The 24258-nt window shown below is 58.5% G+C and overlaps 4 protein-coding genes across 5 annotated transcripts; all 4 read left to right on the forward strand.

The window, feature by feature from the left end:
• Window positions 1–1669: 1669 nt before the first annotated feature.
• LDBPK_364550 (hypothetical protein, unknown function) lies at window positions 1670–3325 on the forward strand (the record flags this gene model as incomplete). The annotated part of the gene is made up of 1 exon (XM_003865521.1): window positions 1670–3325. The coding sequence occupies one exon, from the start codon at window positions 1670–1672 to the stop codon at window positions 3323–3325; it is 1656 nt and encodes a 551-aa protein (XP_003865569.1).
• A 1473-nt stretch (window positions 3326–4798) lies between these two features.
• Window positions 4799–7468, forward strand: LDBPK_364560 (hypothetical protein, conserved; the record flags this gene model as incomplete). Its single annotated transcript, XM_003865522.1, has 1 exon — window positions 4799–7468. One exon carries the CDS (start codon window positions 4799–4801, stop codon window positions 7466–7468), a length of 2670 nt encoding a protein of 889 aa, XP_003865570.1.
• A 2397-nt stretch (window positions 7469–9865) lies between these two features.
• Window positions 9866–11095, forward strand: LDBPK_364570 (proteasome regulatory ATPase subunit; the record flags this gene model as incomplete). The annotated part of the gene is made up of 1 exon (XM_003865523.1): window positions 9866–11095. One exon carries the CDS (start codon window positions 9866–9868, stop codon window positions 11093–11095), a length of 1230 nt encoding a protein of 409 aa, XP_003865571.1.
• Window positions 11096–15780: 4685 nt separating this feature from the next.
• Window positions 15781–23499, forward strand: LDBPK_364580 (hypothetical protein, conserved; the record flags this gene model as incomplete). 2 transcript variants are annotated; one of them, XM_024473498.1, is made up of 1 exon in its annotated part: window positions 15781–23499. In XM_024473498.1, the coding sequence occupies one exon, from the start codon at window positions 15781–15783 to the stop codon at window positions 23497–23499; it is 7719 nt and encodes a 2572-aa protein (XP_024329267.1). Both variants share the same exon structure in this region, with proteins under 2 accessions (XP_024329267.1, XP_003865572.1).
• Window positions 23500–24258: the final 759 nt, after the last annotated feature.

A 24258-nucleotide genomic window follows, 5' to 3' on the forward strand; every position in this document is an offset into this window, starting at 1 on the left:
CTTTATTTATTTATTTTTTTTTTTTTTCGGGGTGTGCCGTCGCTGACGTTTGTGTTCTCCTTGCTGTCCTCTCCCCACCGCACGCACTCCGTCTCGATTCGTCCAGAAGGGGTACAGGCCTCTTCCACACCAGCGGGTTGTTTCGCACAGGGAGGCAGTGTGTGGGGTACAGTTTGATGATGGTGTTTGGTTAGCGGGAGGAGAAGGTAGGAGAGAATAACAGTGACACAATTCAACGTGCTGGTCGAGGCCTGTTGTTTCGTCCATCCACTTTTCCGCCCCCCATTCCTCTCCTCACCCTTCTTCCTCCATCGATGCATGATGTGACGGAGGCGTCCTTCACGACTCCATGCGTCGTCAAGCCTAGCAGTGGTAGTGTATTTTGTTGCTGTTGGGCACACACACACACACAGACTCTTTCTCTGTATATATCTGTGTGCATACTTGTGCTTTTTTTTCGTTAGAAGGCCCTTTTTCTCTTTTCCACTCGCTTGTTCTTTGTCTCCTGGGGTGCTGCACAAGTGAAGTCTGTCATGTACATCGTACCTCTGTGCCTGCCCCCTCCCTTACTGGGTTGGCATGTGCCCCTCTCCCTGAATCCTGTCTGTGTGTGCGTGTGGGTGCGTATGGTGAGGCTCTACATGGTTTGCGTGGTGCGTTGATGTGCTTCACCATTTTGATGATATCACTCATAGTTGTCTCCAGCGAGAAAAGAAGAAAAAGCTTGCATGCAGCACTTTAGCATGTGCGCATGCTTGTGTGTGCGCGCGTGTGTATCGCGCGCTGTGCCACATGTGCCACGAACACGCAGATGACCCTGCTTTCAGCTTCTCCGCTGGACTCCGTGTTTTTTTTTTTCCGCACCTTCTCACGCATCTTTGGAGAGCGCTAGCACCGCGTTTGCTGTTTACTCCTTAAGGTGACAGAGCCGGTGCACTGCCGGAGCACAGGTGTAGGATGCGTTATGTGCGAGGATGGCATGCGCCCTGCACCTCACGCAGACCTCTGCAGTCGCCAAGGACCACTCATCCTTTGCTTTTCCGTCTTGTTCGTACGTGGACGGTGCTGTGCTGATCTCTCTCTCTCGTCCCGCGATTGTGCCTCTGCGCCCACCATGCTTACGGGCCCCAACCCGGCTGTCACCACATGCTCGTAATCGTACACGCATCTCATCCATATATCCTCGCGCTGATGTGTACGTTGAGTTGCAAAGTCCGCAAGGATACCGCTTCTACGCGCCGTCATCAGACTACATATCTGGCGCCGACCACGGAAAGGGGGGAGCAAGCTTCTCACTGGCCATCACAACATAAGCGTGTCACATGTTTTTTTTTTTTTGCGCAGCATTTTATCTTTGCGTGCGCCTCCGCTTGTGCCAGATCCGTCCGTGGCGCCCTTTTTTCTTACTGGCCGGAAAGGCTAACACGGAGAAGAGGGTCGATCGCATAGAGACAGTGACGATTGGCAACTGCCAGCGAGTGGCTCTTCTCCTCGTAGCGCTTTCTGAATCGGCTTTCGAGCTATCGTGAGGAGGAGCGCACAAAGAGGGCCGTTTTCATTTTGTTTAGCTCGCACGAAGCGCGGAGCTTCACCCCCCCTCCTCCCTTCCCGCTCGGGTGGTCGCCATTGCGGTAGTTTTACTTGACGCTGTTTCTTAGGTAGCGTTACGATGAGCAGCTACGACGCTATGAGTGCGGTGAGCAGCAACGGCGCTGCAGTGCCGGAGATCAACTTGCACCCGAGGCTAATGACCTACCGGCCCGACAGTGACTCGTACACCAGCTCGGCACGTCAGACGCCTCGTAGCTCCCGGGCGGTCCCCACGAACGCGGAACTGGCATACGCGGGAGTAACGGCGCAAGACGGCGTCGTGCAGCAGCTTTCTTCGCGCAGTGAGGAGAGAGGGTCGCTGGCTGGGCCCCGCGAAGTGTCGGCGCAGAGTAACTCTGGTCACCGGGTCTTGAGGGCGATCACAGCGTGCGGGCCGATTGACGAGCCATTGCAGTTTAGCCAACCACAGCAGCGCCGCGCCGTCCGTGACACCCCTCGCGAGCAGCAACCGCAGCAGCACCAGTCTCAGCTGACGCGCAACATATCGCACGGTGTCGTGACTCGAAACCCAACCGGAGCCGTCAGCTCACGCGAGCCGATCCGCCCTGGCCGCAGCAGCCGCAGCTCCACCCCGCGGATCCCATCGAAGTACAACGACCCGTACGCGCACGTCACCTCCGTCGTGCAGGAGTACCGCCAAAGCCGCATCAGTGCCCTGGAGGCGCAGTACAGGGTGGTGCGCACTCACTCTAACACATCCATTTCACAGGGTTATGATACAAGGCAGAGTCAGAGCGCGTCGCCGCGCTCGGCGGAGGCGAGGCATAACGCCTCAGCACACAGGCGGCCATCTGCGCGTCCCAGAGATGAATCGCGGCGGGTGTCTTCCGCGTCGTCTCGCACTCGGCAGAACTCTCCGCTGCCGCGGGCGATGGAGGAAGAGTACCTGCGTGGTGGTGTGCCGCGCGCCGCCCTCGACGCTCCGCACATTCGCTACGCTGAGGCACTGCAAAACATGTACAACTACTCCTCCTCTGCCCAGCGCCTCGCGTGCATGTCTTCTATGTCGAGCAACATGACGACCGAGTACGTGCCAGATGTGGCAAGGAGGATACCAGACCGTTTCAAATACGTTCCACCCACGGAGGAGGAGCGGCGCCACCATCGCGAGGCGACTCTGCGCGCCCTCGAGGAATGGCGTAGGCGGCAGTGGGCCGGGCAGAATGCAAGCTGCGACGAGGACATGGCTGCCGGCGGCGCCGCGGTTGAACCGCGCAACCGAAATCTAGCCAAAAACCAGGCTGGCACCCGCTCTCAGCAACCGCAGCCGGCTCGCTGGGCACCTTCCGCATCATACGCGCCACGGGAGTCGCAGCTGCAGCAGGCTAGCCACGAGAAGGCGGCGGCTTGGGCTCTGCAGAAGGAATTTGGCAACACTTCGGACTCTTTCTCTGGCCAAACAAGGGACTCTTTCACACCCTCTAAGAAGCACAGCGCAAAGAAGGCGAGCAAGATCAGGGGTGCGGCCGAGCAGCACGATGACTACTCCACGAACGAGGGCGCAGGAGAGTGGGAGCGACTGCAATCATCTGTGGGAAAGCGGTCCGGCACGCCGATTAGCCGCCGTCAGAACGGCGCTGGCTCGCGAGCCTCGTCGCGCAAGGGTCGCAAGTCCCCACCGGAGTCAGCGCGTCTCGAAGACGGCATGAAGCTGAACTCCTTCCGCCAAAAGTTGCTGTTTGACATAGTTGCCCCTACCGTGTCCATCGCATAGAATCTAACCAGAGCTACTCGTGAAGCCTTTGCACAGAGAAGGCTGGCACGGCACGTAGCAGATGACGATGACAGGGGGAGGAGACAGCGCCTGCGTGGTGGAGTAAATGTATGCTTGTGTGTGTCTGTTTAGAGTGGTACACTTACTTTGCTCTTTGGCCGCGTTGGCTGCCTCCCACGTGTGCAGACCGCGAAGGCAGCGACTTAGGGATCTATGCGCCTGCATACTCGTGTGCAGATGTGTTTGCGTGCGTGTTTGTGTGTGTGCCGTTTATTCGGTTCTTTTTTTTTTCTTCGCCAGCTCAGCTTTGTGCGGCATCGGCTGCTTACGTCGTTGTGTGGGTTTCCTTTCCTTCTGTGAAAGGATTGCTGTGGTGGTCTCCGTTGACCCCTCCCCCCACTTCCCACCCTTTCCCTCTCCTGTGCGTTGCTGCCATCGTCTTGCTTGCTTTTCCTCGTCAATCATTGTCCACACGTCTCATGACAGCCTCGCGGCTGTCTTCTCACGCAACTCTGTTTTTTTTTTTTTCTTTCGTCATATGCCTGTTCTGTACTGTTGTTTCGCCATACAGTGACACTTCCGTGGGTGAAAAAAATGAAAGGCGGGGGCGTCGAGGCACCTGTGCGCACAGAGCCCGCACCTGCGTCGTTGGCTCGCGGATGCCATCGGCAAAGGATGCCTAAAAAGTTGTCCTGGCGACGTGCATCATCCCTGTCTGTGCCACAGCGAGGGTGCAGGTGGCCTCGGCGAGGAAGAATGAAGAACAGCGAAGAAAACAACGCTCTCTTCTGCCTCTGCTATAGGTCGCCAAACGACACTGGTGAATGCCCATCTCGTCACACGCTGTCTCATCGCCCGGGGACGATGCGCTTGGCAAGACCTGCATCTCGTCCACTCCTCGCGGCGAGATTCAGTATGCGACAATAAAGCCGCCGAATGTTTTTTTCGTAGCTCGCCATCTCTTTCTCTTACCTCGCCATCGCTTTCTCTCCAGCTCGTCGACTGCTCCCAACCCCACACGAAGGGAGTTATCTCCACCAGAGTTAGTCGCACTGCGCGCGTCACCGCGGCCAGAGAAGAGAGAGCGAAGCGTTTTTGTGCCGCTGCGCCCTGAGAGGAATCATAAACTTCTCTTCTCTTGAAGGTCACGCCACCTGGCGTGCAGGTCACATAGGGTTTTCGGAGGCTTACGAAGGGAAAAGCCTATGCGTGTGCATGTCTGGCCCTGTCACGCTCTCTAATCGAAGGGAACTGGCAGAGCTCATAGCGAGGGTAGCTTAGTGTCACTTTTTTTGTATATCTAGTTGCTGGTTTTGGCGGAGGGGAGGGGCGTCGTCCTGGAAACATCCCACGGCGGTTTGTGATCTGCACAGATACCAGCAGAGGAAAGGACGGCGGCAGCTGCCATTCGCGCCGCGGCCGTTCAAGCGCTGGCCTTGTACTGTGGCCGCTATCGCACGCTTGTCATCTTGGATGAGACCCGTCGCTGCTTCGGCGTGCTTGTACATGGACGACTCGCGTGGATCAGCTCTGTTTCCGCAACCGAGCACACCTGAGCCGCAGCGCTTCCAATTCCGAAGCCTGCGGTGGTGCCCGGAGGCACAGACGCCAACGGCCCAGCGTAACGGATCTGTGCCCTATGCAGCGGAGGAGGTGGCCTATATGTATGCTGACGAGGAGGGTGTGCCGCATGCGCAGCGCTCCAACGTAGGGCATCTCACGCGGTCGCAGCCGCAGGATGACAGCGCTAGTCCTTGCACACCGCGAACGGTGTGTCAGCCTCGGACGAGGCAGCGCGCGGAGCTAGCGAGCGCGCATCCCTTTTCCGCCTCACTGCGCACCGCCCATGCGTCCGCTGCTCCCCTGCAGCAGTCGCCGTGCTCATTCATGCCATCCATCGCGGATGCTCCCGTGGTGCGTCGCACTCGGTCTCTCTCGTGTCCAAGTGCCGATCGATCCGTTGCACCAGCTCGCTGTTCAGTCGGGTACGGCACCAGCAGTGGAGTAGCAGGGCAAAACATTGGCCGACACACTACCGTATTGAGTGCTGTGCCACCCGCCGGTGTGAATATGTGTGGCTCGCCGTCCGCTGTTTCCGCTGCATGCTCGACAGTGCCGTTACACTCGGCGTTGTCTACGACAGCGCACTCGATGGCGAACGAGCAAGGCCGTGCGCTTCCGGAGCGCCACGACGGCGTTGATCTGCCCGCTTGCGGAAGCAACGACGGCTTTTTCGCGCACACGTACACCACGCAGCCGTGTGCCACCTCCGCCTCCGTCCCACGGCTCACGCGTCTTTCGCTCTCCTCCAGCGGGCACAGCCCTGCTGTGCCGACGAACTGGTCTATTGGCCGCCCGACCACGCTGCGTTGCCGCGACACGGACTCTGATGTGCACTGTGATTGGGGCGCCATTCAAGGGGAGGATGAGGCGGAGAAGAAGTCGTTGATCGGTTGTGCGACGCAAGTCTGGCGCGTCTCTGCCGAGGTGCGGATGCCGCTGCAGTGTTCCCATGGCACAGAGGCGAAAGAGGAGGAGACGTTGCTCGGCGACCCGACCTCGCATGGTGGTGACTACCTGACAAACGGCAGGGACGTATTTGCGTCCTCGCCACCGATTGCGTGGCAGCCAGCACCGCTCCCGGCGTCTTTTGCGGCCTCCCAGCTCGACCTTTCCGGCTGCGGCCAGGACAACGCTGTGCTGCTGAGCGGTGTACCTGTGGCGAGCGCCGAAGAGGAAGCCCACAATGAAAGCCGCGAGGTGACGCGATCGAACGCGATACCGACAACCGGAGACATTGCGGCCACGAAATCGAACGGTTCCTTTGCCGGCTTGGAGGCTGCACCGCGCAAGGGCTATGCCCGATCCAACAGCGGCACGCCTCCGCGAAGCGATCTCGGTTCTCCGAACAACGCGGCAAACCTGAAAGCGCAAGGTCGCGCCGCTAATGGAGCGTCTGCAGGTGTCGAACTCGCGTCCCGCGCAGCAGCTTCGGAGACTAACTCTCACCACTTCGGGGCATCTCTGTGTGCCAACATCGGCAGCGGCTGCAGTGCCCGCTTGGGAATAGCTGCGGAGTGGCGAGACCACATGTGTACCGCCACCCCGCAGGGACGGGGCGTGTGGGTGGATGCGCCGGCACAGCTGCGTGGGTCCGAATACCCCCCCTCCACAACAACGGCTGAGGCGGTTGCCGCGCGGCTGGCGCACATCTCTATCCACACCTCTCCTACCCCAAAGCGACTGGCGTTTGAAGAGGAGGAGCTTGCCGAGAGGGTCAGCGGTGGCGGCTCGCCGACGCTGATCCCTGCGGTGCGCATTGTTGTGGACGGCGCTGCTCGACGGCGCGCTTGCAACGACGCTTCAGCTGCTCAAGGTGGTGGTGGCTCTACTGAAGTCGGCCTCCTGGGTAAAGGCGCCGGGGGCCTGGGCAGCAGCGGCATGCGGTGGGCGTCGGCGTTTGGCGATAGTGGCCATCGTGAGCTGTGTAGCAGTCACATCCCCAGCGGGCTGCAGCTGCTCCGCTCCCGAAAACGTTGCCTTGCCGAAATGCAAGCGACAGACACGCAGGAAAGGCATGCCGACACGCTGGTTACCGTAGGTATCAACGACGCACACGATGCAAGTTATCTTGTACCCGATAGGGTCGGTTCTATGAGCTTAGCGACTCCTTTTGAGAACCTAGAGGAGGAGGGTGGCGACGGCGACGAGGAGGCAGTGAAGAGGCAGAGGCGCGAGGAGCAGCGTCGCACGCGACTGCAGCATCTTCTCCCGGCTTCGCTAAACACGATGGATGACCTCATTCCATCTCCGGCGCGAGCTCTTGGGACGGGAGTTGCTCCCTGTTCATTTCTACTCTCCTCGCGCATGTGTAGCGCCGTGCACGGGATTCAGTCGGCGCAGGATCAGCAGCATCAACAAGACCGCACCCGAAACGACGATCCGGTTTCGTGGAGTCAGATGAGCAGCATCAGCTACGTGACGCCGGCGTCGCAGAGCACGTCGATGGGCCTTTGGGGGATGTCAAGCACACTCTCTCAAGACCACCACGGCGGCGCAGTGGTGTGTTCCGTCGGCTCCGGCTCGCAGGTGTTGACACCGCTCCCAACAAATGTGACGCCGCAGCCATCACGCAAACCGTAGAGAGAGTTGTTTGCCTCTTCACCAACACCAGCAGCGCGCTCGAGAGTTGTCTTGCACTTACTCGTGCGCATCCCTCGGCCACAGGCTCATGTCGGCGTGTCTCTCACTCTCTCACAGCCACTTTCGCTTTTGTTGTATGTATATATATATATGTATGTGTGTGTGCGTGTGTGCCAGGGTGCCGCTTCCTTTCGCTCTTTTTTTTTTACATTGCGTGTCTCTCTCCATAGGTGCAGGCTGGCCCCTGATCAGCCCCTTCTCCCCCTCTTCCCACGCCCAGTGCGTCTGAACGCCGTTGTGCAGTGGACTGGCGCTTTCCGCGCCGCAGTTGCGTTCCGTCTTCTCACCTTATTACTACTTTCTTTAGCGTATTCTCACGTCATCTTTACTTCACCACCACCTCGCCTCTCCTCCTTTGAATACTTTGCCCTCTCCCTCTGAGCTGACCTAGATTGTGTGTTCCCTTTCGAAAGCCGCCTCTGTCTCCCACCCAACCCCCACACTCCTCTTCGTGTTCTCTTTCTTGTGCTTTCAGCGCCGAGGCAACGGAACGGCCGCAAATGACGACAGCGAGGAAGAAAGACGAATGACCCTTGTGGGCACCCACGCAGTCCTCTCCTCTCGTTCTCTCTGCCCACTCCCCTTCCAGTTATTCGCCTTCGTCAGCGTGATGTTTCCTCTCACGCTGCGCTTCTCTTCCTTTTTGTTGTTCTGCCCTTCTCCATTGCTACATTTTTTCTGTGTTCCCCTGCACTCGTTAGATCAGTGAGCGCACCGCGCGCCCCCCTCCCTCCCCCCAGCATCGGCGGCTTTGCCTGCTTCTCACCCATGTCGTGGAACTCAGCAAGTGCCGACACCCCTCTCGTCTCCCTCCCGCCACACGGATACATCAAGGCCCTACCTTGCCGTTCATTTATGTCAAGGAGTGTGTAAACGACCTTGTGTTTGTGTATCGCGCTTGTCTTGATGGCCGTTTCTTTACTGTGTTGCCGCGCCCTGGCTGTGCGTTTGCTAGATTTCGGTTCTCGTGAGACCCACAGTCCCGGCGTCTCTTTTCACCCTGTAGATTCCACACGCAACTCTTGTCGTGCTGTGTGTGTGCGTGTGTGCTTTCCGTTTGGTAGATTGTAGTAGATGCTCACGATTCACTCGCGTGTTGGTGCTTGCTTGTTTTGTGTTGTTCTTTGTACACCGAATCACCGAAGTATGGTCTTTCTTTTTTGTGATGTGCGCATCGGCAGATGACAGGAAGGGCCTGCCCCCTTCCCCTCACTACCCCCCTCCCCCCTCACCACCACCACCACCACGGAGAAACCCGCTTTTACGTTTTATTCTTTTCCGTCCGCAGAAGAATTCTCCACACCCCACGTCCGAAGAATCAAATAGTCGAAAACAAGTTGTGCGCAGTTTGCAGAACTGCAGCAGCGCGACCCTATCACGAACTGTGTTGCAGCAGCGGTGAGCGAAAGGGATCCGAGGTGCCTGCCTCTCAGTGCTTGTGCTGTCGCGTTGTATCACTCGCGGCCGGTGCAGGCACCCTGCTTTTTGCGGGGCGCGAAACGGGGCGGAAACCCCCCAGACAAGATTCATCTCTTGGACTTCATAACACACACACACACACACACACGCACACATTTAGTTGTTGAAACTTCTGACGCGGCTCTCTTGCCAGGGTGCACCGCAACGGATGGTGCAAGAGTATTATGCGACCGGCAGGACTGCCATTCCGTCATGTGGCCCCTTTGTTGTGGTTCTACCGTGCTGGAGCGGGGAAGGGGCTGTTGACACTTTTTGCCCACACCGTACTCTACTCTCCATCACATCGCACCACTCATCATCTCGTCTATTGAACTTCCATTGTGTGTGTGTGTGTGCCGAACAACCCGGCGGCACCCGCCTGCACGTCCACAAAACTCAAATGCATGCTCATCTACTCACACATGCAAGAATAAGGAGAACGCTGTATTATCTTTTCCCCCCTCTCATCGAGTTTGCGCTTTTCTCTCTCCCGCTCACCGTCGTTGTTCACATCACCACATCCTTTGCCGCTGTGTGCGCATCTCTGTGTGACTGCGCGCAGCTTTCGAGGAACGTCATCCGCAGCACACAGACCGGCTTTGTTTTCTCTTCCACGGCGCTCTTCTCATCTATCAAAACGCGCACGCGCATTCATACAAAGTTGCGTCTTGTTAGGCATTCCGCTGTCGCACCTGTGAACCGACAAGTAGCCGTGCGCGCCGTCGATTCGCCGGCTTGTCGCTCGCCAGATATCAGCACTCAGCAGCTACTTAGTGTTTTTCTTTTGGAGGATTTTCTGGTAGACCGGCATCATTTTTGCTCCATCTTGGCTGTGCTCTCGTTTCCTTGCCGCCAACACTCCCCCGCAAACATCCAGCCATGCTCGCTGACGTTGCCGCGCCGTCGTCGTCGTCAACGGCGCCGGGGAGCAACACCGCCGTCTCTGACTACTTTCTTCAAAAGATCCACGAGCTGCGCGCGACGCAGAAGCGAACCCTCGACAATTTCGAGCGCCTCGAAGCCCAGCGCAATGACCTTAACCGCCGTGTCCGCCACCTCAAGGAGGAGGTGCAGATGCTGCAGGAATCCGGCTCCCTGGTCGTGGACGTTGTCAGAGTAATGGGCAAGAACAAGGTGCTGGTGAAGGCCGGTTCTGGGCAGGGAAAGATGGTGGTGGATGTGGACAAGTCGGTGGACTTCAAGGACTTGACCCCCAACGCCCGCGTTGCCCTGCGCAGCGGCACCTCGGCAATCCACTACATTCTGCCCACGAAGGTCGACCCGCTCGTGTCTCTCATGAAGGTCGAGAAGGCTGGCAAAGAGTCGACCTATGACGAGATCGGCGGTCTGTCGCGCCAGGTGAAGGAGATCAAGGAAGTGATCGAGCTCCCCGTGAAGCACCCAAAGCTGTTCGAGGCTCTTGGCATTGAGCAGCCGAAGGGTGTGCTTCTGTATGGCCCGCCTGGCACCGGTAAGACGCTGCTTGCGCGCGCGGTGGCACACCACACCGACTGCACCTTTATCCGTGTCAGTGGCGCGGAGCTGGTGCAGAAGTACATCGGCGAGGGTGCCCGCATGGTGCGTGAGTTGTTCGTTATGGCGCGTGAGCACAGCCCCTCAATCATTTTCATGGATGAAATCGACTCCATCGGCTCCTCGCGCTTGGAGTCGGGCGAGAACGGTGACAGCGAGGTGCAGCGTACCATGCTTGAGCTCCTGAACCAGTTGGATGGCTTTGAGGCCTCCAAAAACATCAAGGTGATTATGGCGACCAACCGCATGGACATCCTTGACGAGGCGCTGCTGCGCCCTGGTCGCATCGACCGTAAGATTGAGTTTCCCGCCCCGGACGAAGCAGCCCGCTTTGAGATTCTCAAGATCCACTCGCGCAAGATGAATCTGACACGCGGCATTGACCTCAAGGACATTGCCAAGAAAACGTCCAACTGCTCTGGCGCCGAGCTGAAGGCGGTGTGCACCGAGGCAGGCATGTTTGCTCTACGCGAGCGCCGCGTGCACATCACGCACGAGGACTTTGTGCTCGCTGTTGCCAAGGTGATGCACAAGGACCAGGACAAGAACGTGTCGTTGAAGAAGATGTGGAAGTAGAAAAAGGTAGATGACCGAAGAAGGCGACAGGAAACCTGTGACCATCTGCTCATGCTGCCATGCACACTGCGAGCGTGTCTGTGTGCGTCTCTTGTACGCCTTCGTCCCGTGATAGTGCGTGTCACGCAGGCCGGCTGTCTGCCGGGCATACTGCGTTGACGACTCTGCCTCGGCATCCGCCTTCCTTTTCGTCGTGCTCTCGTCATCCCTCTTGTTTTCAGACGACGTCGAGGTGTCGGCGAAGACTCCCTTGCGTGAACACACGTGCGCGCGTGCAAAAGGATGCGTTTGTGCGTGTGCGTGCGTCTGTGCACCCCGCGCGCTGCCGCTAAGGTTTTGCGTGGATGGTGCGAAGAGATGTACGCCGCTGCTTCTGCCCCCTGTTGCCTCCTTTCGGGTGTGTTGAGGGCAATCGTCTCCTCACAACGTCTTTCCTTTTTTTTTTGTTTCGCGCTTGTATGTGTACGTGCCCGCTTGGGTTTGTTCATGTTTCTGTGTGTTGGTGCCCGTGTGTGCTTGTCTCTCGGCGTTTGCTAGCTGGTGACTTTCAGCGTCCCAAGCAGCTGAAAGGCGAAAGGCGAGCGGGAGAGAGAGAGCGGCAATGGTGGCTGTGACGGCTATCGCTCGTGCGTGTGTGCATAGACTGTTTTGTGTTGGGGATGAGGCAGTGGAGCGGGACAGGTGGCAGCCATCACCGAAGAGAATACATGGAAATGAGTGACGAAAGTGGAGCTCCCCACTGTGAATTGTCTCTCTCTCTCTATGCATACTTCCGAGTGGCCACGCTGCGTCTAGCGGTTGTCGCGGCGCTGGTTTGTGACGTACTGGTGGGTGCGTGCCGCTGCCTTCCGCTTGCGTGCCCTCTGCCGCTACTCGACTCTGTACTACCTCCCTTGCACGATGCCCTCTGGCCGGCCTCTTCGTCTTCCAGTCCTGTGTGAACTGCGGCGGTGCTGGCTTCGTCTTTTCTGAATTTGTGGGAAGGATGCAAATCGAACAAATCAAAGACAGCCCGGGCGGATACACACCGCCACCTGCAATATTCCGCCGTGCTCCGTAGGTTCCGTCTGTGTGCACGGAGGATCTCGTGCATTGGCTCACCTCGCCGCGCTGCGGCACTGGTCAACTGTCAAGATGAGGGTATGCAAACCAGAGTGCCGGCAGTCGCTCGAGAGCAGAGAGTGCGGCGTGCTGCTTTTTCGTTGCCGAAGCGCTCACGCTCCTTTTAGTTGGATGTATTTGTGACGGCAAGGGAGCACTCCCTCTTCATCCTTCGGCTTCCCTTTTCCTTGTTCACAGCGCTGTGCCGCGTGCCGTTTGCCTTCCTCACGACCTCTACTGTGCCGAACCTGATGCTCTGCCGATTCTCGCCGCTTGCCCAACATCCTGTGTCTTCGCTGCTCCTCTACAACCCCGTCGTGCTTCTTTGTTTTCTGCTCTTCCTCTCGGCAACATCCGCTCTCTCAACTGTGTTCCTCCACACATTCGCATCGCGCTCCTGCATGTTGGATTGGCGCTCGCTAACACTGCTGACGATCACTTTGGGCCTGCGCAGGAGTTCAAACCGCGGACCTCAGTAGTGTAGTCACGGTTCTGCTCGCGTGTGCGTGTGGGTCAAAGAAAGCGCCACGGACGGAGGGGAAAAAACAAATAAACACAAACAACAAAGGGAAAGCAAACCACAACAGAACGGCAGATTACATAAAGCGGCCTCTTCCACAGCAACAGCAACAACCGCAGTCGCATCACTCTCAGCTCCACATTTTCTCTTCCTTTTTTTTTTCACACCTTCTCCTTCTAGCCGAGGTTTCTGCGCTCCGCCTTTCTTGGACTCTCTCATTTCTTCTTCACACCTGATCTGCCCCCTCTCCTTCTTTTTGTTTTCGTGCTTCTTGTCGTGCTCGTGAGCAGATCTAAACGATCCCTTGCCCCCACTCCTTTTCTTCGCTTACCCTCGCAACGCCACAGGCACACGGATATCGTAAAACAGCAAACACACTGGCAGCCAACAGAGTCGGTGACCGCTTAGCTGAAGATCGGGGCTCACCTTCGTTTCTTTCGGTCTCTGAGAAGCAACAACATTTTTTTTTCCCGTCTCTTCGGTTGTATTCGTCGCACGCCCATTCGGCGTGTGTCTGTGGTACTCTTGTTTCTCCTTTTTTTTCGTTCGAGTTGTTGTACGTCTTTACCTCCATCGTTTGTGGATTGTGGTGACATTTTCTTTTTTTTTTAGGGTGCTTCGCCCTGCCCTCCCTTTCTTTGTTGGTCATCGATTCGAGGCGGTGCGTGCGTTTCTGGGCACACCCTGTATATCTGCCTATGTGAATCAAGCAAGTTAGGTGAGTGGAAAGCAACACGCCTGACTCGAGAGTCTTTTTGGCGAGAGACGTCGCGCGCGCGTGTGTCGGAAAGATCGGGGATCCGTGTATCTCTCTCTATCGCGTTCGTTGAGCGCATTTGCTTGCTCGCATTTTTTCTTTTTTTTGCGAGGGCGATTTTTCTTCGTCACCTTTGCCCCCCCCCCCTATACCTCCAACTTCCTCTTCCCCCTTTCTTTGTATTGTTCTCCTGATACTCTTCCTCTGTTTTGTGCTGTGTGTTGTGGTGCTCCTTTGTTTTACGGTTTACGTCTCCGTACCTTCGGCTGTGGGTGTTGCGTCACGCTGTTTGTGAGCCGTTTCGTGATTAGTGCGCTCGTGCGCGCGTGTCTCCCTCTCTTTTCCTTGTGTGTGTGCATGTATGTATGCGTGTATGTGTGACTGTTGTGCGACTCGCTTGGTTGACCTTTGCCAGCTTTGTTGGTGTTCGTTCGTCCACGCGTTTCTCGTTGTATTTCTCCCGAGGTATCGGTGGAGTCGTCTGACGTCTCCCCAGTTTGCTTCTGTCTTTCCTCTTTTTCGTTCCGTTGCTGTGATTCTCTTTTTGGCGCTCTTCCGCTACGTTGCCTCTGCCTCAGTGTTGAACCGAAAACGGAAGGCAGGCTTTCCTTTATTTATTTTTGCTCTGTTTCTCACTCACTCCCGGCCCGTTGGTGTCTGCGTAGGTGTGTGCCACTGCTGCGTCGTTGTTGGCTTTTCGGAGTCGTGCCCATCAGCTCTTCCCTCCGTCTCTCTCCCCTCTTCGCTTTGAAGCGCTCTCTACGCGTTCTGGTTGAGTGCTTCGCTCATCTCTTCCCTGGCACCTGTCTCTCTCTGAGTCAACTCCTTTTTTTTTCTGGTTATCTCTGATCCGTCTCATTTGCCGCTGCTGGTGCCGGATTGCATTGCTTGGGTCTCTGCGCGTGTGTGTGTGTGCTGCCGAGCGGTGTCTTAAAGTGTTTTCTAGTCTCTGGCGTTCTCTGTTACGCCCGCCCATCTGCCCTTGTTCTGCGACACTATTCTCTTTTCACAGCGTGCCCCAACCCCCTCCTACCCCACCCCACCCACGCCCGCTCCTTTTGTTGTTATCTCTGTTCTCGATTGTGCGAGCGCCGCTTCGTTCTCGTTTGGCGTTTTGACGCTTTATGCGGCTGGAGGCTCTGCCCTCGAAGGATTAGGCAGTGATTTTTTGTTCTCGTGTTGCTGTAGCTCATTTTCCAGGTCCTGATCGTGACGCCGTTTTCCTCTTCTTCCTTCCGTTTGTGTCTTTGTGTGCCCCCGCTACCAACACCACCATCTGCACTGCTCAACTTCTTCATCCATCGGTCGACGCACTTGCTTCCCGTTTACGCCTTCGCTTTTTGTGCCTTCTCACGTTTTCTCAGTACCCCCTCCCCGTCTCTCTGAACGCGTGTATGTGTGTAGCTTCTTCTTTGCGTGAGGTGCTTTTGCTCTCTCTCTCTCGTGCTCTCGCTTTCGATTCTCATCGTTGCCCCATTTTCTTCGTCTTTTTTTTTCATCCCTCGTCTGCCGTGTCTCGTGCATTGGTGTGCGTGTGTTGCCGTTGTACGTGTGGTCTGCTCGCTCTTTATTGTCGGGCCACTCACTTCCTCTCGCGTCTTCCTGTGCCCGCTGTCCGCCTCTCCTCCCCCCTTTTCCTCTCTCACTTTCTTTTCCTCGCTCTCTCCGTGCAACGACAGCGCTGCCTCGAAGAGCCGTACTAGGATACACGGCTCTCGCATCTGTTCTGCGACCAGCAAGCGGGACATAGTATAATCGGCTTTTGTCTGATCTGCAACACAGAAAAGAAAAAAAAACAGAGAAGCAAAGGAGAAGTGAGCGCAGAAGGAGCGTGCTGGGAGGCCCGGGCGTTGCGTCTTGAAGGCGTCTTTTTCCTTTCTTTTGTATTGCTCTGTTTTGTTTCCTCTCCCCTCTTCCCTCTTTGCGGTTCTTTTTGTCTCCCTTCTGCTCCTCTTCCCCTCCCCAAAGTCGTCGTTAATGGGTGCTTTATCTGTTCCTCTACTTTCAACCTCGTCCTCCTCCTCCTGCTGCTGCTGCTGCTGCTCTCCCTCTCTCCATCTCTCACGTTTTTTCTTTTTTTGCTCTTGTTGATCTTTTTTTTTGTGTAGCTCGTACTCATTCCTACGGCCCAACCCCAGAGCAAGGGGTGCGGGCCACTCTCGTGGTTATTCGGCGTTCGAAGGGTGCAGAGCACATCAAGAGGCACGCCGTTTGCGCGCTTCTTCGGGCTCTGGGTCGGCGTCGACGGACAGAACGGCGACATAGAGCCTACCACGCTGTTCTCCATTACACGGAAGCACTGCGGCAATGACGATGGGCTCGCTAGCATTGCTGAGCGACATTCGCGCAGCTTACTTGGCAGGCTACGACGCAGTCCAGCGATCGGGCGAAAAGATTCTCAGTCCCGTCCGGGGCGCCATAGAAAGGGCCAAGACGACGGCAGTAACCAAGGCCGCACGGCAGCGCCTCGAGGAGCACCTCCGATTGCTTTGCACCACCATTTGCATCTCGGGCGAAGAGTACGTGAGGACATTTCCGGCAAACCTCTACGTGCCGTTGTTGACGGAGATCTTAACGGCCGCCAATGTGGCGCAGAGAAGCGACGGCTACGTCATGAACCCCTTGTCATCGGAAGTGTGCGACAGCGACATGCCTTCCTACTTTAGCGTTGCGAACCAGCCATCGCACAAGGTGGGGCTAGCGAGCCGCTCGAATAAGCTCTTGTCCTCATGCTTGCCGGCTCTTGGCATGCAGGCCGCATCGCCTGTGGCGGTTTTCGCGCTACGAGCACTCGCGCTCATTGCGGACATGGTGCCCAGCGGCAGCTTCGCGTTCTGCCCTAGCCGAAGCAAGGACACCATCGCAACTTTGGCGCTTTACCTCAGCGATCCGGAATTCCTAGTCGTCAATGAGGACCTTGCTGAGGAGCTGCTCAAGTGCTTTCTGTACGTCTCCATGCTCACGTACGACGCATGCATTGACGCACGGGTGCCCGCGCGTACCGTAGAAATGCTACTCTCCTTGGAGCCCCACCACCTGCGCGTCCTGTGCGTCCAAGTGGTGTCGAACCTCCTCGCGCGCGCGCGGGAGTCGGACCTGGAGGGGGTGTGGGCACCCGTGATGGCGAAGTTGCTCGAGTCGTTCGACAGCTTCCTCCTCGAAAGCTCATTTCGCCTTAGCGCGCCTGAGACAACGCCCCAGGTGGCGACAGATGGCTCCTCCACGCCAACAGCGGCGACAGTAGCTGATACCACTGCATTCACCACGCCCACCGCTGCGCGCTCGCTCACACGGAAGGAGGCGACGCTGCTGCAGCACTACATGGAGGCGATTGCGCATGCCGTCGACCGCCTCTTTGTTGGCGTTGCCTCGATGAAGGCACATAAGAAGCTTCTGGATCACATGATCCGAGTGTGCGTGCAGGTGCTGCAACTTTCTCTGAACATTATACCTTCCACGTGCGGCGAGTGGCTCCGCTCCGTCGCTCTCTCGCCGATTCTCGCCTTTTATCTGACCAATCCGCCGTTTGTGTTGCCAGTTTTGCTGCAGCTGCACGTCTGGGAGGCCGTTTGTGGCTGCATGCTGACGCTTGTGGAGCGGCGGGCGGTGGGGACCAGAGCCTCCGGCGCAGCTGCTGGCATTACAGCTCTTGAGAGTGAGGTAGCGGGCGGTGCACCAGATGACAGCGCTGCCATGCAGGGCAACAGCTCTGCGCACACCACATCGTCCGCGGCGGCATCGTCAACGTCGCTGGAATCAAATGCGCAGCGCGGCAGGGGCGAGGACGACAGTAGCAATGCGGTGGCAGATGCGACGCGGTCCAGCGCGGCCAGGCGTGGAGTTCCCGCTCTGTCAACAGGCCCGGTCCTAACAACAGATGTTACCACGATTCCCTTCATTGCCGATGAACTGCGACTGCTCCCGCTGCTGGAGTTTTTGCTAGTGCTGCTCCCATGCGCTCGCCGCGGGCACTCTCACACCGACTTCCGCCACATAACCCTCCCCTACTTCGGCTGGACCTGGGAGGACGACTTCCACAACGAGACGGAGTGCAACGAGGCGCTGTCGCGGCGGCTCGAGCGCGTTTATCAGCAGACGCGCAGCTGCCGCAAGCACGAACTCTTTGCAATAACACACGGAAAGCAGCGCGTCTTTTACACCGATTTCCTGAGCAAGTCGTACGTGAGCGAGCGGCGGGAGCGCCACTGTCTGCACCGCAAGCCCCTTCTGACGGGCTACGTGCATGGCACGCAAGACGCACTGCTGCGCGGCTGCACCTGCTGCGCTTCTGAGCCCGCCCCCCGCTTTTCGACCTGGGTGAACCGTAACTACATGCGACTTCGCACGGCAGACACCGAGGCCAGCGGCCGGCGCGGGGAGTTTCCCTCTTCCTCTTCTTCCTCTTGTGCCTCCTCCGGCGACGCAGCGGACGAAGAGGACGGCTCACAGGCACCAGGGTCAGCACCGCAGTCGTCCGCAATGGCGCGGGGCTCCTCGTCTCCGTCGCTGCACTCGAACAGCGCGAGAGATAGGGGAAGGGGCTATGTCTCCCCATCCTCGTCCCCCCACCGGCTCCACCGGATAAACACGCTGCAAACACCCAATGTTCGCGCTAGTGACGCCGACGATGGGGGCGGAAATCGCGACACTACCACGAGCCCGTCGGCAAGTGAGCGGCCGAGAGGCTCAGGCACCACTCGCGAGGGCAGCGGAGGTGCGACCATTGTGCACCACGGCAACCGCCTTCCTCACCCCGCATACAGCGGGGTGGACGAAGTGGATGCAGATGACGAGGACTGCTACAACAGTATTAACGGACACCAGGACGAGCCGCAGCAGCGCAACCCGCGCCGCCGCGGCGGTGGGCTAGGCTTCCTGCTGTGCCGGTGCGACAGTGACACCACTGCAAGCTCTCAGGGCCGCAGCCGGCAGATGCATATGAGAGGCTATCTTCCTGAAACACCACCCTTTACCCACCACCGAAATGACTCGCTCGCCATTACGGTGCTGCCGATGGAGGCAGTACTGGAGAGCCCTGGGGAGCGACTTCAGGCCGACCCGTCGACCCGCAAGTCATTTCTTGGCAAGGGCGTTCTTTCAAGCATGCTGGTCACCGTTGTGCCGGCGCTGCTCAGCGTGCTGGACAATTGCGTGAACCCGGTTGTGGCGCGGCACAGTGTGACACTGTTACTGCGGTGTCTCTCCCTCAGTGCCGACTTACGAACCCAGGTGACCGGCGAGTCGATTGAGCTCTTCACGGGTAGCCGCTCGGGAGAGGAGGCGGCCGTTGCGGCGGCAGCGTCGGAGGTGAGCGAAAAAAGTGGGTGGCGGCGCATGTCGTTTCGTAAATGGATCACCGGCGGAAGTGGCAGCAGGCCGAGGCGGTGGCAGCGCGTGGAGTGGGAGGCGACGCAGGCGGCACTGCAGCGACTTGTCCCTTCCCTACGCGAAGTCTTGGTGAGCCTGTACGTCGCAGACGGCGTGAACATTGTGGCGGAGCGGCAGGAAACATTTGGGTACATGCGCGACGACCTCTTGGTGGCGGACGAGTTGGCCCGCGTCGGACTGTCAACCGAGTTTTTCGGCTTCCAGTTGGCCTTGCCGTCTGAGTTGCACGTGTGCACGGCTGACGCGATCGCGCTCCTGCTCCGCCTCTTTCCCAGTGCTAAGCCGTCGGCGCGCGCAGCGTCGGATCCCAAATCGAGGGCGCTCAAAAAGTCCAGAAAGGTGAACATCCTTCACAGGCCACCACGCCACAACATCAGTGGCGACAAGGATGCCCGCCTGCAAGCATCGCCGACGCAATCGATGTCCTCGTTGGGTTCAAGCACGAAGGCGTCCGCTGCTGGTCAGCCAACGACACTAGCCGCCCAGGCAGCTCTTCAAAGGCAGCATTCACAGGACCTTCGCACCACGGTCGCTTCTCTGGCGCTACCAGAGACCCCGGCGTTCCAGCGCGGGACTCCGGTCTCGCAGGGAGGCCGAGGACACGTCACAAAGTCGTCGTCAAAGACACACCGTCCCGCACACGTGCAGAAGCAAGACAGCACCGATGGCAACGCGACCAACGGTCAGCCGCCACCTCTCTTATCGTTCACGACGCTGTCGCGGCCTTCCACCATGTCGCTCTCACTGTCTGCCAACGAGAGCTACTCGGCCAGCGTGGATACAGTGCAGGATTGCTTATCCAAGGCATCTCCGGCGGACAGCCGCGGCATCGGAAGCACTGGTGTTTTTACTCTGCATCAGAGCACGCTCCTCGTCAGCTATGCCAGTCAGATCTTGCGCCGATCTATTAAGGCCTGCGCTGCGGCGCAGCAGATTCACGAGTCGATGAATCACAAAATATTTCACACACGCGTCGCGATCGGCTCCCCGGAGCCGGGCGACGGCGGCGCGCTGCAGCTACAGTCCAGAGAGCTTACTCTGCGTCTCTTTCCCGACTCCAGGTGTCCGTACCACTCCACTTTCCTCGCCTGCACCGAGACATTTTTCCATGCCTCTCAGGCTCTCTTAGTGGCCCTGCTCGCTGCGGGAGCGTCACTGCCGGCCACGTCCGGGGCGACCGCAGCGGCGCCGCGGGACCTGGTGACGCAGCCGGCGACGGCTGTGTTCTCGCCTGCTGCCATCGCGGCGGCCCCATCGGCGGCGGTGGCGCGCCTTCAAGGGCCGCAACCGGGCCGGCAAGGGCCCTCTGCTTGTTTGACGGCTCAGCCCGCTGAGAGTGCGTACACCTCGGCGCCAGTGCAGAGCCAAGCGCCGTCGCAGTTGAAGGGAGGAGAGGAGCTCTCGGTGGGCGTGGAACTGCCTTTCATCCCGGTGACGGTAAACGCGGGTGCGATGCAGGAGGCGATCAATCGAGCCATGGAGGACAACATAGGCCTCTACCGGCGCCTACCGCCTGCGCTGCGCGGCTTGCTGGGCTTCTATGACTACTGCAAGCACTGCAACATCGAACTTCGTGCCGCTATTGTCGAGACGCCAGAGATTCTAGGTGAAATGGCCACCCATTTGGAGAAGTGGCTGGCGTCGCGTGCGCGGCAGCGCGAGAATGTCGAGTGCTCTAACGCCAGCTTTGCTCTCTCCCTCTACGTGTCGAACAACTCGTGGGACTCGAGCAGTAGCCGTGGCGTCGATGCGCTACTGGCAAGCCAACAGCACCTACGTCTCGACAGCGCCGCTCGCGGCAAGCTGCTCTGCCTGACGGCTGACTTTGCCACGACAATCGGGCGTGATCTCGGCCTCGCCACACTGGACCTCGCTCCGTCGGTGGTGATGAAGCAGCCGTGCAGCTTTCAGAAACGGGCAAAGCGCTTCAAGATGTTTGACGCGATTCGCTTCCTCGTATGGCGGCCTCTCAGCATTTTCCTTGACCTAAGGACCCCAACGACCGCAAAACAACTACGAAGTAGCAGTCTTAGTACTGCCGATGCTGCCTCCGTGGCATGGGGAGAGGCGACGGAAGCCGAAAAGTCTGTTGTGATGGTGGGGTGTACAGAACTGCGCGTTGTCACTGGTGTGAAGCTGCGCGACCCAATAATGTCGGTGCTCCCGACTACCACGGTGGGCTTGCTGGCCGAGGCAGTGGCCGCGCAGGTACAGCTCCCGCGGGCCTCTGTCTTCTCGCCAAGCTTCACTCTCAAGTCCTCGCAGTTGCCGCCATCCCCCCGACCGCTGCACGCATCACAGGAGCGTCAAAGCCTGTCCGAGCCAGATTCTGGGAGAGGGGGCGCCGGGTCGCCGTGCCTCACGAGCCAAAACGGCTTTGAGGAGCGCCGCCTGGACCCAACGGCGACGGTGACGACGGCGTCTGCAACGGAGCCGCCCATCTCTGCTGACCGCATTCTGTTTTTCTTGAATGATACACCACTGTTTTCACCAATGACGACGTTGCTCGACGCCTTGACCGCCTTCGCCGTCAGCGGTGCTAGCCTGCGCGACCTCGTGGAGAGACAGCGGCGCTCGTCGGAATCTGTCGACGCGCACAGTTCCAAGATCTCGGCGACGCTGCCGACGCTGCCATTTTGGACGTTGACCCATGCCCTTGAGTTTGTCGTGCTAGCAGAGCCGCTGCCAGCGTCGTTGATTCTTGGCTTGGCGACAACGGCATCCGCATCTTCTGCGACGAGCTGCTGCTGCTGCGGGTGCGACGGCTTCAGACCGGCTTTCTTATGCAGTCCTAAACACCTCTTCGATGCAGCGCCGCCGAACGGCCCTCTCGCCCTATTCTCTGCTCTCTCGACAGTAATGCGGGAGGAGGTCGGGAGCTCGCTAGCGGTGCTAGAGAGCAACCAGCAACGCCTGAGCAGCGCTGTCGTGCACGAGCTGTACCATCAGTTGAAAATGTTCATGTTGCCGCCTTTGCTCTGGTGCTCCGGCATCGGCGTCTCTTCCCACGGAGGACCGGGTGACCGCGTCGTCGGTACCGCCGCCACGCTGTCGTCAGGAGCCTTTCCCCTGCCGTCGTACGTGCTGTGGCGCTACCCCTTCATTTTCTCCGCGGAAATGCGCCTGTCGATTTTCAGGTTTTTCATTTCGGCGCAGCGCTCGCTGAGTCACGAGGAAGCGAAGCATCTGCTGCAGAACTACCGTCACCTGCTCGTGCGGCATGCACCAGCAGAAGAGGCACGGGCGGCGACGAGCGGCGCGGCCGGCGACACCGAGAAAACGCTCAACATTGTGGGACTGCAGTGGCTGTCCGAGGAGGTGGTGCGTCGCCGCCGCGTCACGCTCACGGTGCAGCGGCACAACATCCTACGCTGCGCTGAGGAGCTGATACGGCTAGCCACTTGCAATGTCACCATCGACGTTGCCTTCGAGGGTGAGGCTGGTATCGGAAACGGCCCTGCGATGGAGTTCTACGAGATGGTGGCTGAGGAGCTTTTGGATCCGAAGCACGACCTGTGGCGCACCGAGCCGATCCCGATCGATGAGCGGGCGGACTCGTCGTCCTTGAGGGCGGCGCCCTCACCGACTCGCAGCGCGAACCCGTCGCCGCGCACTGCCGCTACCGGTGCCCCACAACGTCGGCGCCCATGCGCGCCGCTGTTCCCTGCTGCGAAGCAGACCCCGACCAGCCTTCACTACTGGAAGCTGCTCGGCGTTCTTCTTGGCCGCCTGCTGGTGATTGGCACCACGTCCTCGCTTTACTTTCACCCCTTGCTTCTGCGCCGGTTGCGCGGGGAATCGCTCATGTCGACCGCGGATGAGGCGTCTCAAAACATGTCCCAGGTGGATGCGGCGCTGGAGCTCACGCTGCATCGACTCGAGACGATGAACGCTGGTAGCCTGGCAGCGTGCGAGCTTTTCTTCACCATCCCCGTCAGCGAGGCCGACGGCTACGTGCCAGGTGCGGTCGAGGAGCTGCCTCTCATACCCGGCGGCGCCAATCGCCAGGTCACGGTGGACAACGTGCACGAGTACACACACAGCCTGCGTGCCTACTACCTGCACACGGTGCCTGACCTCGTCCTGCTCCACTTGCGCCAAGGACTCCAACTCACCGTGAACCCGCTGTACCTGCAGCTGTTCACCGTCGATGAACTGGGGCGGCTACTGGGCTCGCCGCTGGACTCTAAGGTATGGGAAACGCGCGAGCAGTTCGCCCGCGACGTGGAGGCGGCGCACGGGTACCACATTAAAAGCGATGTGGTGCAGTACCTGCTCGATATCGTGCCCACCTGGAGCGCACAGATGCAGCACGCGTTCCTGAAGTTTGTCACCGGTTCCAGCGCTGTGCCGTATGGCGGGTTGACACAGCGCATCAAGGTGGTTCGGCGAGACGTTGACGTGCCTGCGGCGGATTTGTCCGTCACGCCCACTACGCACTCCTTCGGCGCCAGTGCTGCTGGGCTTGTCACCACCTCGAGCTTCACCGGCGGCGGCGTCAACTACGACAACAGCTTGCCAACCGTCAGCACTTGCTTCCTATACTTGAAGCTGCCCCGGTATAGCAGCAAGGCGGTGCTGCAGGATCGCCTGCGCTTTGCTGTCTGCGAAGGACAGAGCTTCTTCTCATTGACGTAGCCGAAAATGCGCGTGGGGCTCTGTGACGCGGGCATGGGATGTGGGCATGCTGCAGGAGGAGAAGAGAAAGGGTATGCGCTACGCGTGCGTACCCCCTTTGGACTCTCAGACTCCTTTCCGCCTTTAAGCGCGTGAATCGGGCGCACTTTCTGCCTTGATGGATGGTTGTGTTGGCAGACTTCGCCTCTCAGCGAGGGTGCTGCATCGCTTCTTCTGGTTTCCATCCCCTTCTGCGCTCTCAGTACTCCTGCCCCCCCCCCTCTGCTGTTGGCCTTTCTTGATTCTGCTTCCTATCTGACCCTCATCTCACTTGTCTCGCTTCTTCCCTGTTTGTACTCGTTTCCCACTCTCATCACTATCACGTGTTGCCCCTCCCCACCCCGAGTCCGGCACTTTGGTGTCGTGTTGGTCTCGTGCGCACGCGCATGTGCGTGCGGGTGTGCGTGTTTCTCTCGCTCTGCTGTTGATTCCTCTCTCTCTCTCTTCTCCCTCACCCACCCCGTTTTCTTCTCTTTTATCTGTTGTTTTGCATCTTTTGTTCTGGATCGCCGCGCTCTCGTCTCGGCTGCGTTTTTTTTTTTCGATTATTATTCTCGTTGTTGGTGTTTAGGTCAAGTGTATTTTTATGCCCATCACCAAGGCCTTCTCCTCGGGTGCTTGAACCTCCCGCTTCGATGCATCTCTTCTTGTTGTGTCCTCGCTTTCCTACGCTGACAGTCGTTTGCTGAGGGTGCCTTGTTTGGCACACGCGCTCCTTGC

The sequence above is a fragment of the Leishmania donovani genome, chromosome 36, assembly GCF_000227135.1.
Source record: "Leishmania donovani BPK282A1 complete genome, chromosome 36".
NCBI lineage: Eukaryota > Euglenozoa > Kinetoplastea > Trypanosomatida > Trypanosomatidae > Leishmania > Leishmania donovani.